The sequence below is a fragment of the Lutra lutra genome, chromosome X (assembly GCF_902655055.1).
Source record: "Lutra lutra chromosome X, mLutLut1.2, whole genome shotgun sequence".
NCBI lineage: Eukaryota > Metazoa > Chordata > Mammalia > Carnivora > Mustelidae > Lutra > Lutra lutra.
The window spans coordinates 80,060,620-80,075,678 of record NC_062296.1 but is presented as its reverse complement, the minus strand read 5'-3'; the positions used below and the strand labels follow the sequence as shown (position 1 = coordinate 80,075,678).

Sequence of the window (15,059 nt, the reverse complement as noted above, 5' to 3'; positions counted from 1 at the left end):
GCGCTCCGAGCTGACCGAGCCTGCGTTCGGTTCAAGGTAACCCCGAGCTGAGAGTCACTCCTCGGCTCTGTCTCTGTAGCCAGCTTCCCCGTTCTAATACCGGTAAGCTCTGCGACACTCAGACACCCCCGATCCTTCTGCGACCCTGCGGGACCTGAGGCCGCGCTGACCCCGCCTGGGCTTCACCCCGGTTAAGCCTCTGGAGCGATGTCCCTCAGTGGAACAGACTTTTAAAAGTCCTGATTTTGTGCTCCGTTGCTCCGCCACTCGCCGGGAGCCGGCCCCTCCCCCCTGATCTATCTTCCCGTCGCTTTGGATTCACTTCTCCGCCAGTCCTACCCTTCAGAAAGTGGTTGGTTTTCTGTTTCTCGAGTTGTTGTTCTTCTTCTCTTCGATCTCCCGTTGGATTTGTAGGTGTTTGCAATCTTTAGATAAGCTATGTAGCTGATCTCCCTCTACCTGAAGTAGTCTCAGCCTGCTACTTCTCCGCCATCTTCGCAGCTGGAATCGAGATTCTGCCTTTCTAACCAGTTCCCGGGTGCTGCCGCTACTGCTGGTCCATGGACCCCACTTTTAATAACAAGGATCTGCAGTGCTACTACAGTGAAGGTTTTACTCCTGTGGCCCTTAAACATGACCATGATTGAGAAAAACATGTGCACATTCTCATACTTAGCCTTTTATAAATCCTACATCAAAGGTTATTTTCCTGTAGCCTTCTGGAGATATTTTACATGAAAAGTATGGCCCATCTAAAATCATCAATAATGGCACATGTTCAGGATAGAATCTGAGCAGATCCAAGAGGTACTGCATTTATACTCTGAAAAATATTAGAAAAGAAAAAGAGACTGCTTTTCTCTGTTCTCAGGCAACATCAGAGAACATTCAGTTTCAGAATATATCAAACGGACTATGTGTTTGCAGATGTAATATGGTGTTCCAGAAACATTAGTATTTGTCCATTTATATAAAATGACTTCACATACAAAAGTTGATATTTATCCTACACTTAAGGAACAAATTCATGCCACACTTAAGTACAGAATAAGCTTTTCGTCTCTATAATATATTATCAACTGTTGCTTCTCTGAGGTTGCAAAATTAGACTTTTCCAGGAACAGAAATTCTCCCAGGTCTGCTCATGGTGGTCCGCAGGCTGGAGCAAATGAGAAACTTAGAGGCCGTGACTAGAAAGGACTGTTTGTACATTAAAACTCGTTAAAATGCTGTATAATAACTTTCATTTTTATTTAAATTTCAAAGTAACTGTTGGGAGAAAAAGGAAATAGTACAGAGATATTTGAAAAAGGAAACTATGCCTCATGCCTTTCTTCTCTGTGCTGGGACTTTCGCTAGCCTGGAGTGATCACCATTAATTGTTTACTGTGCATCCTTCAGTGTTTTGTTTTTTTTTTTTGCCCATAAAATGCTCACACAAATATATTTTTTAAAAACTTTTGTTCTTATTATAAAAATGGGATAACACTAGTTTGAGTTTTTCACTAAACATTCTAAGAGGATTTAAGTGATCAGAACATGAAAGAACAGATTAGGATTCCTTTTTCAGCTTCATAACAAACTCTTGTAACACTTGGATTCATGGTTGATAGAAAACCTGCAGAAGTAGAATTTTTCTCACTATGAGTTTACACTAGCCCTTTGAATGTAGAAATTGTGTGTTGAGCAAACTGATCCAACTTTCCTAAGTTCACTTCTTTTGTTTTTTTTAAGATTTTATTTTTTTAAGTAATCTCTACACCCATCCTGGGTGTGAACGCACAACCCCAAGATCAGGAGTCTCACACTCTACCGACTGAGTCAGCCGGGAGCCCCAACTTATTTCTTAGTATGAAATAAATAAGTCAGTTTCAGTTCAGTTACGAAGAAGGGGAGTAATTTAAATTCACTTATGAAGAAGGGGAGTTTCACAGTTTTGTTGTTCTGTCTTTTCCCTGGGTCTTACTTCCATTTCTTGTTTCATTTCCTTATCATTTCCCGATGGTATTTCTCATGTACTTACACATACACACACACACACACACACACACACACACACACACACACAGTAAAAACAGGTGAAAGAACATAGAATGGCTTAAACCACTTTAGAGAAGAACAAAGATTTCCATTATCTGACTTCAAGACTTAAAAATCTGCGGTGATCCTGACAGTGTTGTGATGGCTTAATGACAGGCATGTAAATCAATGAGATAGAATAGGGAATTCAGAAATATACCCACTCATAGATGATCAATTGATTCTCATCAGATGTGCCAAGTCAGTTCAAATGGTGCTATAACAGTTGGATAGCCATGTGTACAAAAGAGAGATCTCATTTCAGTTACCTACTTCGATGATCTATTTTCAGAGCAATGCTTATTTACAGAGGATTGTCACTATAGTTCATCCTCCAACTATATTTAGAATATTCTAAAACCTTGCTACTCAGAGTGTGGTCTACAGACCCACAGCACTGGCATCACCCGGAACTAACTAGAAATGCGGACTATCAGGCCCCACCCCAGACCCACTGAGTTAGCACTTGCATTTTAACAAGACCCCCAGACAATCCTAGGCACAATATAGTTTGAGAAGCACTGTCCTAAAGGTTCCCCCCGCCCTCCGAATGCACAGATACCACGGCCTGGAATGCCTCTGGGTAATGGACAGTTCTGAAACATTAACGTCCAATTGAAGACCCGTCTTCTTTTTGAGGATTGGGCATTTATGTAAAAAGGAAAAAACATTATTATTAATAGCTGCCCTTATTAAGCACTATCAAGTACTGTGCTAAACATTTTGTGTGGATTATCATTTAATTCTCCTAAACTCTAGAATGTAGATTCTGTGGTTATCTTCCGTTTTAAAAGACTAAGTAACTTGCCTGAGGTCTCACAGCTAGAAAGGGAAGGAACTAATAACAAGACCCAGTGATCCTGACTCCAGAGCCTGTGCTCTTAACCACGCTCGAGTCAGGAAGCCTGCTGAGCAAGTGGTCTTCTACGGTCCCCCTGATCACTCTGGTGAGGTGCATGTTGTTCCCATCTTGCCTGCAAGGAAGCCGGACCTCGGAGAGGCTTGTCAGGGGCAGAACTGAGGCTTGACTACTTCTCTGTCTGTTGCCCCGTGCACCTGTGGAGGTTGAAACAGCCCTAGCCGTTGTGGTGGTTTCATTAATTTGGAGCCTGTATATAATTAAACTGTTCCAAACTGGGACACTCTGTGCCCGTGCAGGGTACGAGTTATCACCACCTCCGTGAGTGAGAATTTTCCAGCTGGCTGAGGAAGTGACTTGAGATACTAGAGTTAACTTCCCAAGCACAGGTACGGATCTGGGCCAGCGTGGAGCTGCAGGCCTGTGGGGGCTTCTGGGCCACACTGATGCCTGGTATCAGGGGAGGTGTCAAGTTTAGAGATGCCCCCCTTTGACCTTTGGAGTCACCCACTAAGAATGGAATCCGCTTCTCGAATCCTAGTCTGATTGGCTGCTGTCCTGGGCCCCTTGCCTAGTTTCTGCCCTTCCCTTTCACCTGGGGCTGGGCTCTCCTTTCCCAGCCCTTCCGACCCAGAAGCACTTTCCTGAAGCTGGCCATACCCGGCAGATGCCAGAGAAAGAACGTCCTGGCCATTGGACGGCGAACTTTTTTTCAAGCCCCTGTCACAAGTGGGCAGCGAGCCTGCCCTGTGCTGCCAGGCATAGGGTTGTTTTGGCTGGATCCTGGGATGGGCCTGACACAGCTGAGCCACACAGCTGAGGCACTGTACAAATAAGGAAACTGGGGCTTGGAGAGTTGTGGGTGGTGGCTGAGTGGAGTAGAGTGGGCAGGGATTGACAAGAAATACCCCTCCTGAGTAACTTGAGCTAAAGTAAAATACAGTTATAGCTAAAGAACTTCTCAAAGCAGAAATTATACAGCTTTCAGATGTGTTCACTCTACAGTTTATTTGCTTTTACCTTTAGTGTTACTGTGAGGATGGCTAATGAGAGCCCACAGGAAATTAGTTGCACAAAACATGATGGTGACACGCGCCAATACTGCCTTTTTTTTAGATGCGTAGTATATAAAGAAACTAATGAAATGGAAAACAAAGACGATTTGCCTAAAGGAAGGGTCACCACGTAAACTGTTTCTGTCCCTTCAATGTAGTGCATTAGGAATAAAACTACAACCCTTGAATATTCTTTCATTTTCCATGTGTGTCTGTGTTCAAAGCTTTGGAATTAGAAAAATAAAAAAGGAATATTCTCAATAACAAAAGTGAAGATTGAAATGGAAAGTACATTCAGGCTCATTGTTGTATTGTGTGTTAAGTAAAAAGAACACATTCCAAATTTCGATCTCGTCTCAAGCAGCCTCATATCAGCATTATAACCCGGAGTTCCCATGCTTTCACAAATACACATTCTGAGATACAAAGGAAAGAGAAACTGATCTGGAATCCAACGATATTTGAATTTTCATCTACACCAGTCTCCCTTCTCGTAAGCATATGCTTTGTGGCCAGAAGCACAGATATGTAATATAAATATGTGTTAGAAGAGTCAGCACATACTTATGGGGGGTGGGAACAAGGGTGGGGAGTACTTAAGTCACACAGTCTATGTATAGCTCTTAGCAAAGGATGGGCGTATGTGGAGGGGTATGGTACAAACAGGACTAGACGAGATCTGGGCTTCCGCATTTTCTAGCATTCTTCTACCTCTGTCCTCTCAGATGCTGTCCTTGGGTACAAAATGCCAACATCTCAGAGAGGAAAAAAAAAATGATTTGCTACTCTGGCCACAGAGAATGAAGTCTGCAGGAGAGGGAGGTCTAAGCAATTTGAAATGTACAGTTTCCATTTGGGGGTGAGGTATTAACTAACACACAAGAGAGCTGGCCTTAGTAACACCTTTCGCTGCAGTTCCTAGGGCAACCTACTTAATAACCAAGGAAATTTTCTCTGCCTTGACAGCACGAATAATGCTACAGATTTTTTTTTGTTAAGGGAAAAGAATGTTTTTTAATAGGGAAAAAAACAGATTTTTTAAAAACACTGTGTTTCTCTGAGAGTTGTGGACTCAACTACTCCTCCAGCTACATTTTAAAACTATGTAGATATGGTTATGGAAACATTTTTAATGGCTTAAAAACTCCTATACAATCTTTTCTTTGTAAATATAGTGTTTTTATTGAATAGCAAGCTGCTAGAAAAAAGGAACAATATTTGATGTATTTGTCGGAAGAAATGTGTAGGGGCGCCTGGGTGGCTCAGTGGGTTAAAGCCTCTGCCTTCAGCTCGGGTCATGATCCCAGGGTCCTGGGATCGAGCCCCACATCGGGCTCTCTGCTCAGCAGGGAGTCTGCTTCCTCCTCTCTCTCTCTGCCTGCCTCTCTGCCTGCTTGTGATCTCTGTCTGTCATATAAATAAAGAAAAAAAAAGAGTCACACATATTAAAAAAAAAAAGAAGAAGAAGAAATGTGTAAAATGTGTACTGATAATTGTTGCTATTATACTACTGTTTAAAGGTGTATTTTCTATTCTCTTTATAGGGAGTGGCTGATGCTTGCAAAATGATGGGGAAAAAGAAGTTTTACCATCAAATTATGGAAGATGAACATCGTTTCCAGAAATTCAAAATAACTGATGAAATAGATATTGTCACCCTGAAAGATTACATGCAAGTAAGGAACCGAGATTTAGATATTAGAAACAATTAAAAAAAAAAACCCTTCTTGGGGTATCTGGGTGGCTCAGTCGGTTAAACAGTTGCCTTCAGCTCAGGTCACGATCTCAGAGTTCTGGGATCGAGCCCCATGTCTGGCTTCTCCCTCTCCCTCTGCCCCATACCACTCATGCTCACTTTCTCTCTCTCTCTCAAATAAATCTTTTTAAAAATAAATAATCTTTAAAAAAGCCTTCTGACCTTGTCCTCCAAAAAGAAAGGTCCATTCATTTTTTTCCCCAGTAGAAAAATATGCACAATATAAAACTTACCATTTTAAAGGGTACAATTCAGTGACATTAAGTACATTTGCAATGTTGTGCAAACACTACCACTATCTAGTTCCAGAACATTTTTGTCACCCCAAAAGGAAACCTCACATCTATGTCATTCCCCATTCCTCCAGCACTCCAGCCCCTATCAACTACTAACCTGCTTTCTGTCTCCCTGAATTTACCTATTCTGGATAGTCTGTATTAATGGAATCATGTAATATTTGGCTTTTTACACCTAGGGAGTGATAGCTAATGAATGTGGCCCTTTTTTGGGGGGTGATGGAGAGGTTTTAGAATTAGATCGTAGTGCTACTTTTAAAATGGTTAAAATGGTGAATTTTATATTATGTGATTTCAAGTACGTGGTCCTAAGAGAGTGCCTGATGGAGGGGCGCCTGGGTGGCTCAGTGGGTTAAAGCCTCTGCCTTCAGCTCGGGTCATGATCCCGGGGTCCTGGGATTGAGCCCCGCATCGGGCTCTCTGCTCAGCGGGGAGCCTGCTTCCTCCTCTCTCTCTCTATCTGCCTCTCTGCCTACTTGTGATCTCTGTCTGTCAAATAGATAAATAAAATCTAAAAAAAAAAAAAAACAGAGAGAGAGAGAGAGTGCCTGATGGAGATTTGACCTAGCAAGGAAGGCTTCTATTAATATTTGGATTATTATTTGGGTGTTTTGTGCTATAAGTGACAGAATATTCTCAACCACAAGAGGCTTAAACAACAAAGGACATTTATAGTTCCATGTCAGAAGTCCACAGATAGGTGGGTCCTGGGCTAGCTAATGCAGCAGCTTGAGGACATCAGGGTTCTGGGTCAGCTTCTCTACGGTGTTCTTGGCTTCCTTCACATGGTAACAAGGTGACTATCACCTTCTCAGCTTCCTTCAAAGGCAGGAACAAGGGGACTCTGAAGCATCATTTTCCTTCTTATCGCAAGAAGAAAAATCTTTGGGGGTGCTTGGGTGGCTCAGTTGGTTAAGCATCCAACTCTTGATCTCAGCTCAGGTCTTGATCTCAGGATCCTGAGTTCAAGCCCTGTGTTAGGATCCATGCTGGGTGTGGAGCCTACCTTAAAAAAAGAAAAAAGAAAAATCTTTGCCAGAAGCCCCCAACAGATTTCCCCTCAGGTCCCGGTGGTCAGAACTAGATCACCTAACTCCCCCTAACCTAATCATTAATAAAGGAAAATGGGATCATTTTCCATGAGTGACTTAGAACCATCATGGTTCACATGCTGGGGCCCTCCTTCCTGGAACAGACTGCTGTTCCATACTTAAAAAAAAAAAATTCCGGGCTCTGGAGGCAAGGGAGAAGTGGGAAATGGTTGATGGGCAGGCAATCAACAATGTGTCACCCGTCAGTCTGGGGCTGAGCAGGTGTTGCGCCCCATGCCGAGGCTCAGTGGCAGGAGGAACTGCAGGGCCCAAAAGCATATCTGTCGGGGTGGAGAAGATGGAGCCGAGAGTTTGGTATTTAAGAAGCCTGGAGGGCTGGTAAGAGAGCATCAGGCAGGCCTTTTGACCAAAGCAAGGTGTTTTTCTTTTTCTTGATCCTATACGCAAGTAGAAGCTGGTGCTTCTTAATGGGTTAAGAAATGAGATGATCTAATCTAATGAGTGAAGAGATCCATCTGACTGTGGTGTAGGGAATGGATTGGAGGACAGCAAGAGCCTTCTCTTAGCTTGGATGTCCCTGCTGTATTTCAGGAGAGATGCTGGTATCTTGACTGAGGCCTGTGAGGCTGGAGAGGCAAGAGATAAGTAGACAGTAAAAAGCAGTGGGCCTTGGTGACAGAAAGGGAGGCAAATTAAGGAGAGGTGTCCAGCATGGCTCCTGGGTTCCTGGTTTACATAACGAGTTGGACAGCAGTACTAAGTCAGGAAACTTTAAACTAGATACCTGATTAATAATAACAGTAAATGCTCAGTAGGACCAACTCCTTTTATTCTTAAAACAACCCTAAGAGGTAGGGACTATTATTACCGCCATTTTACAAGTTCTAAAGACACAAGGGATCCCCAAATTCTGGCTCATAATAATGGTAATATATGGCTTTAACTGTTCATTCAGTTGCTTCATTGTGACACATGGAATTAAGGCAGTGCCTTGGAGACACCTAATTGTGTTTTCTTTCCTTTAGGGTCTTAATCTGGAAAATGAGGGAACTGAACCAGGAAATAAGTAGTGCTGGGGGATGCCAACTATCTTTGCTAAGGACATGGGTCACATACTTGCAGAGTGTGACTATGCCAAGGACTGGTGTCATAGGAAGAAATCCCCAGATAGACACGTTGGGAGACAGAAACATGATGATTGTTGACATTTTTTGAGTCCCTTATGGACACAGCTCTGTTGTTGGCCCTCTTTTTTTAGAGATTTTATTTATTTATTTGAGAGAAAGAGAAAGACAGAGAAACAGAGCACAAGCAGGTGGAGGGGCAGAGGGAGAAGCAGACTCCCTGCTGAGCAGGGAGCCTGACATGGGGCTCAACCCCAGGACCCTGGGATCATGACCTGATTCCAAGGCAGATGCTTAACTGCTTAACTGACTGAGCCATCCAGGAGCCCCTTGTTGGCTCTTTTTATGCATATTATCTCCTTTAATCTTCAAGTTTGTACATTATGTGACCCTCTTTAACAGATGAGAAAAATGGAGTTTAATAAGATTTTTAAAAACTTGCCTGAGGTCACATAGCTAAGTACAGAGCAGGTCATTGACGGTTCTGAAATGTTTACTCATTTTACTACTCCACTCCCCGCAAGTAAAATATACAGGCAGTCTTCACTTTGCATGGTAGTGCAGGGCCATAAAAATTGACTGCCATGGTGCCTGGCTTTCTCAGTCGGAGCATGCAACTCATGATCTCAGAGTTGTGGGTTCAAGCCCCACATTGGGTGTAGAGAGTTTTTTTTTTTTAATAAAATCGTTTTTAAAAATGACCACGTAAGGGGCGCCTGGGTGGCTCAGTGGGTTAAGCCGCTGCCTTCGGCTCAGGTCATGATCTCAGGGTCCTGGGATCAAGCCCCACATCGGGCTCTCTGCTCGGCGGGGAGCCTGCTTCCCTCTCTCTCTCTCTCTCTCTCTCTCTCTCTCTGCCTCTCTGTCTACTTGTGATCTCTCTCTGTCAAATAAATAAATAAAATCTTTAAAAAAAAATGACCATGTAAGCTGAAACCATGCATAGCAAATTTAATAATCAATGTGAAAAATCATGATTGTTCCATGCCTTTCAAAAAAAAATCTTGTCAGAACTTTAAAAACTCTCCTACTATATGTTATAAATATGTAGGAAAATGAAAAACAAATAATTTATTATGCTATAATTTAAAACATTGGAAATACTGAGGATTAAAAGTGTTTTATTTTTTTGTAAAAAACTTACCAACTGTAAATATAATAAACACCATTGAGTTGTATGCTTTGTATGGGTGAATCTATAGGCTGTGAATCTCAATAAAGCTTTAAATAAGGCTTTAAAAACAGTGTCTGAGGAGTAGTTAAAACAGTGCTTTCCTTCTTGTTCTTCTCATATGACTTACAATACATAGTAAGTATGCCTTGGTGAATTGTCACACTCCTTTCTAAGTTCGGATTACCTACCAACATTTTATCCTTTGCACCTTAAATGTTGTGAAATCTCTCAAAGTTCCTTTAATGTGAAGAGGCTTTTTCCAGCGTCATTTCCTCTGGAACAGCTTCATCCTTTTTGTCAAAACCGCTTTCCTCATTTATGCTGCTAAATTCGCCTTCAGCACATTCCTCTAGCTGCCCACCCGCAGTCTCTTGAATGAAGACAATGTCAGTATCCCCTGGGTCACCTATTTCTTCTAGAACTCCATTTACATTTTATTTGAATTTCATTTCCAGCAGTAGCACTTTTTGTTTCTCTTTTGGCCTATTCTCTTGGTTATCTTTTTTTTTTTTTTTTTTTTGTAAAATGGTACATGGGTTTATCACTGGGAGACAAGGAGGTGACACAACTACATACTTTGCTGATTGTGTGTGAACTAAATAACAAATCCTCCGTGACCGATTGTTGCCCCTTGGGAAGAAGCGACATGATTTGTCACTAATCACCACACATATGTTATTTCTGTAGTGACCTATGGATGGGAGAGCTATCAGCCATGTTTGTACTTTATGCAGTTAAGTTACACTGGGGAAACTGAAATTTGAGATGTTCTTAGAGGACTGGGCTTATTCAATCAAATGGTAGTAATTAAAATTTGTGCATGCCTGGGAGACCTAGGTGGCTCAGTGGGTTAAGCCTCTACCTTCTGCTCAGGTCATGATCCCAGGGTCCTGGGATGGAGCCCCGCATCACATCCGGCTCTCTGCTCAGCAGGAAGCCTGCTTCCCCTTCTCTCTCTCTGCCTGCCTCTCTGCCTACTTGTGATCTCTGTCTGTCAAATAAATAAATAAAATATTTTTAAAAATTGGTGCATGCCTAAATGATACAAAAGAAAGACTGCTTGTATATGCATGTGTGTGTGAGAGAGATACCCTAAATGCCTAGCTGGTATCCTGTTTCCCAGCGTTGTAGATCCTCCGGCCCTATTCCTGTCTCTTAAATGAACATTATAAAAGGTTGCATCGATCATATATATTTGCATTTTAGCATTCCCAATCTGGTGTTTTAACTTAAAAAAATAAATGGAAGTGGGATTTCTACAAATCCTCCAAATGAAAATAGTGAAATTTGCCACTTAGTACCAGAGATAAACTCATGATTTCTAAAAAGTTGTGTGCAAATGTCCTCTCAACCCGAGCAGGTTACGAACAAGCACTATCAGGTATGCAGATCATGTATTTGGCATTAAAATGTTTATTCATTACATGAAAAAATATGTTTATCATTAAATACAGGTTTAGTGAGTGTGGTACTATGTGCGTGATACTGTGTGACAAGGTTCGTGCCTTCTGGTGGGGGAGCTAAGTACACAGATAACTAAAACATCAAGTAGTCAGGAGTGAACCATAGAAGAAAGTTGCTGATCAAGTTCAGAGATGGGATCAAGGATTGTTTTTTGGATGAAGTGACAATGGGCATTTGGACCTTGGGAAATGTGTCTAAAAACATTCTGGGTTCCCACAATGGATCATTCTTACTTGTTTTTTCCATACAGTATTCCAGTCTCCTAGATGAGACCCCTGCATCTTCCGGTGGCAGAAGTAACTACTGGCGAAAATTAAACCTCAAAAACATCCCCAGGACCATGATAATATACGACATAGTTGATTATGCAGAGTCTGGAATCATCTCAAACCGTCTACAAAAAGAAATGAAGTATCTATTACAGAGACCAGGAACAGAAGAGATGCGTCAGCACCAGCTACAGATTGTTTCTGAAGTTAGGTAAAAGTGATATTTTAATGGGGTCACAATACTAGGGGCATTTCTGAAAGCCTTCACGTTCTGCCAAATAGCTCGAGAAAGATGATGATAGGGCATATGGGAAAAATAGGGTTGGGACAGATTGCTCAAAATGTAGGCACGTTTGGAAACAGAGCACTAACAGAAAGGACAGTTGGAACCTGGGGAGATTAACTCACACCACCAGACAGGCAGCTCAGGATGGCTGGAGGCCACCACAACAAATATAAAAAATGTACAAGAGGGTGGAAATGCTGGCAACTCTTTAATTAGAGCAGATAGTGGGCACAGAGATAATGCAGATGGAAGTGGAGCCCTGGGCTAGTGTGGTTGGCTTTTAAGTGGACATGAGAGGCAGTGCAGCCAGCCAATAACCAACCCCCCACCACCAGGGCGGGAAGTGTGGCAGAGGGGAGTAAGGGTGGGCTGGGGGCGCGGAGTCCCTCTGGAGAGAGAGCCCGAGGTGCAGGTGCTAATTCTTGTTTTCATAAATACAGCCAAAAGGGCTCCCATTGCCTGTGCTGCACAGAGCTGAGGACCTTTTCCTTTTCTGCTGAAGGTTATAATTCTACTCTTGTGATTCTGGCTCCCCTTGCTGAGGACAAATTGCATATAAATTACAGTGACATTATTCCCTTCTTTAGCAATAGCATGTGAGGCAATTCACATTATAGAAACTCATGTTGTAGCAAAGTAGACGGTATTATGATCTGAAACAATACGGACAGAATATGATTGCTCTAATTATAGTCCTTTTTTCTTTCCATTACAAGTCCTACCTAGCCCATCTTATTTACAAATGAAGCTTGCTTTCTTCAGAAAAAAGGAAGACATAATCAGATTGAAGAGGACCTATTGGTAGTCTCTTTCCACAGAGTCATATTTGAAATGAAAAAATACTCCTTTAGTACATGAAGACGCTGGTGACCCACTGTCAGGCAAACACAATGGGTTTTTTTTTTAAAGATTTTATTTATTTGTTTGACAGAGAGATCACAAGCAGGCAGAGAGGCAGACAGAGAGAGAGGGGGAAGCAGGCTCCCTGCTGACCAGAGAGCCCGATGCCGGGCTTGATCCCAGGACTCTGAGATCATGACCTGAGCCGAAGGCAGCGGCTTAACCCACTGAGCCACTCAGGCGCCCCCACACTGGGTTTTTTCCATGGCTAGAGATGAGTGGTACTGACCCAATAAGATAATTTAGCCCATATATTTTATGATCGAGGCTATACACTTGCCAGACAGATGGCCTGGTGTAAGGTGTAGTCTGTCATCATGAAATAGATTTTCTCTAACTTATCCGTATAAGCACTGAATTCAGAAATTATTATTGACCTTATTACCACCAAGGTCAAATAAATGATGTAATTTTCCCTGCCACCATATATAACCCTAGGTTCCCCGCTATTTGGACTATTGCTAGTGATTATCTAAGAATGAGTCACTTGAAGAGCCAAATGAAGTCGCCAAATCCTAAATCAATTAAAGAGGGAAAATACTTTCTTACGAGTTTCTTTGAATGTGGTGTTAGTTTGGGATTGCCCAGGAGATCAAATATTTGGATATGAGTAGTCTATTTGGGAGGTGATTCCCAAAACCACTGATGAAAGGAAAAGAAGGAGGGGTAGGTAGCCAAAACAGCATGTGGTAGCAAACAAGTTACCTCTGCGGATAAGTGGGGCTTAGTCCCTCCTGGGAATGTCTAAGCCATTGCAGAACGTGCAACTCAAGTTATCCTGCAGGGGCAAGGGAGTTGGGATATTTATATGCTGATGTACATCAGGCATTGGCTAAGGACTGTTTAGGAGGGGAAGTATTAATTCTCAGGCACTTTCCCTGCACATGGGCTCTTGTTTTCATAAGAATGCTGTCATGCTGAGTGAGGCTGATGTTGGCAGTTGGAAGTGGCCCTATGTGCTTTGCAGTAGTGAGGCCTAGGGGACTATGGGCGTGCCATCACCTGTATCTGATCCCAACACTGGTAAGAACAGGTTGTTTTTTCAGCCATTATGAAATTTAACACTTTTTTGTGTTAGTATATGGTGTGCATGTGTGTGTGTGTGTGTATACATATATGTATATATATATATATATATATATATATATATATATATATAATTAAATGACTACTATATGGTATTTTCCAGGAAAACTGACTTTATTTATTTATTTATTTTTTGGGGAAAACTGACTTTAAATTGATACCATGTTTTATACACCTTCATAGGGTGCAAATAAATAACTATGCCATATAATTTAAGCAGAAATGATAACTCTGGTCTAAAAACTTGCATGCAATATTGCTCCAGATACTGAGGCCCATGATCTAATTGCTAGAGGATGCTTTAATAAAATTTGCAACTTGCATTACATTTTAATGTTATTTTGTACATTTTTTCTGTCTATTATTCAAATCTTTCTAGATGCCCTTCATCCTTTTCAGCTATCAAACCTTTATATCGGCCCTACCAACAGCGGAATCAAATTAAACATCTAGGTCGTCGATCCAAGCAAGCTCAAATGAAAGTTGAAAAAATGAAAAAAGCTTATAAGATGGCTAAAGAAAAAAACGCTTCCAAGGCGACGGTAAGTCGAACTTGGACTGAATCCATTGTCTTGGACATTATTCAAACTGTAAGTAATCCTACTTGTATAAATAGAGTTTTCCTAATCTACAAGTTCAAGGCCAAAATACCTTTAGTATATACCTGGGTTCCTCTTGGTAACACATATTTTAAAAATGTTTTCAACAATATGGCTAACCTGATAAATACCAGCTGTTTTGGGTCCACATCAATATGAGGTGACAAACAACAGCAAAAATAGTCCCTGTATGTTGACACTGTTCATTCAGCACATCTCATATGGTGCTTTACTCAAAATGAAAGTCATTTCTATCAAAGCTTATTAAGAACAATATGTGTAAAGTCTGCCCCAGTATATTTCTACATGGTAGGATATTTACAACTAATACATATAAATGTATTGCTTTGTAATTTTTTAAAAACCTGCAATAAATGTTTTGAGAGAAGGCTGAATGTAAACAGTCAATATAAAAACAGAAAGTAGTAAAAACCAAATATAAATTTTTTTTCCTCTTTTATTTATAATTCTACTTAGGAACCACAAACACACACACGAAGTACAAAGCAGCGACAGACGATCATCTTCTCTACCCCATCTTTTAACGTTGTGAGAATTGATGAGCTCACGCCAGATGAGGAATTGGAAAAACAGGAAGAGGAATTATTTGCCTGGTATCAAGACTTGTATATTAATAGTTCTCTGTCATGTTAGTGCATAGCTAACTGATAGAAAAACAAATTGTTTAACAATCTGCTTGTCTTGCTAATATGCATATTAAAGGAAAATGAAGTAAAAACAAGTCTTCAGGATGGTCTCTTAACTAAATGTGTGACTGATTTTTAAGCCATTTTAATATTACCAAAGTACTAATATTTTTTACTGACAGAATTTTGGTCTGAATAATGATTTTATTAGATGCCCTTGAACTAGCTGGATACACTTTTACTCAAGAAATGATGAGTAAGGGGACCCTTGGGTGGCTCAGTAGTGAAGCGTTCTGCCTTTGGCTCAGGTCGTGATCCCAGGGTCCAGCAGGAAGCCTGTTTCTCCCTCTCCCTCCGCCTGCTGCTCTGCCTACTTGTGCTCTCTATCTCTGTCAAATAAATAAATAAAATCT

At 41.4% G+C, this 15,059-nt stretch overlaps 1 protein-coding gene across 1 annotated transcript in view; it reads left to right on the top strand.

Moving 5' to 3' along the window:
* CXHXorf58 (chromosome X CXorf58 homolog) overlaps window positions 1–14,768 on the top strand; it is a 30,188-nt gene extending 15,420 nt beyond the window's left edge. The window contains exons 6-9 of the mRNA XM_047716260.1: window positions 5,538–5,669; window positions 11,110–11,339; window positions 13,780–13,942; window positions 14,477–14,768. Of these exons, the coding sequence (XP_047572216.1) occupies window positions 5,538–5,669; window positions 11,110–11,339; window positions 13,780–13,942; window positions 14,477–14,653 (702 nt within the window). The 3' untranslated portion in view covers window positions 14,654–14,768. The remainder of the gene's footprint in view (window positions 1–5,537; window positions 5,670–11,109; window positions 11,340–13,779; window positions 13,943–14,476) is intronic.
* Window positions 14,769–15,059: the final 291 nt, after the last annotated feature.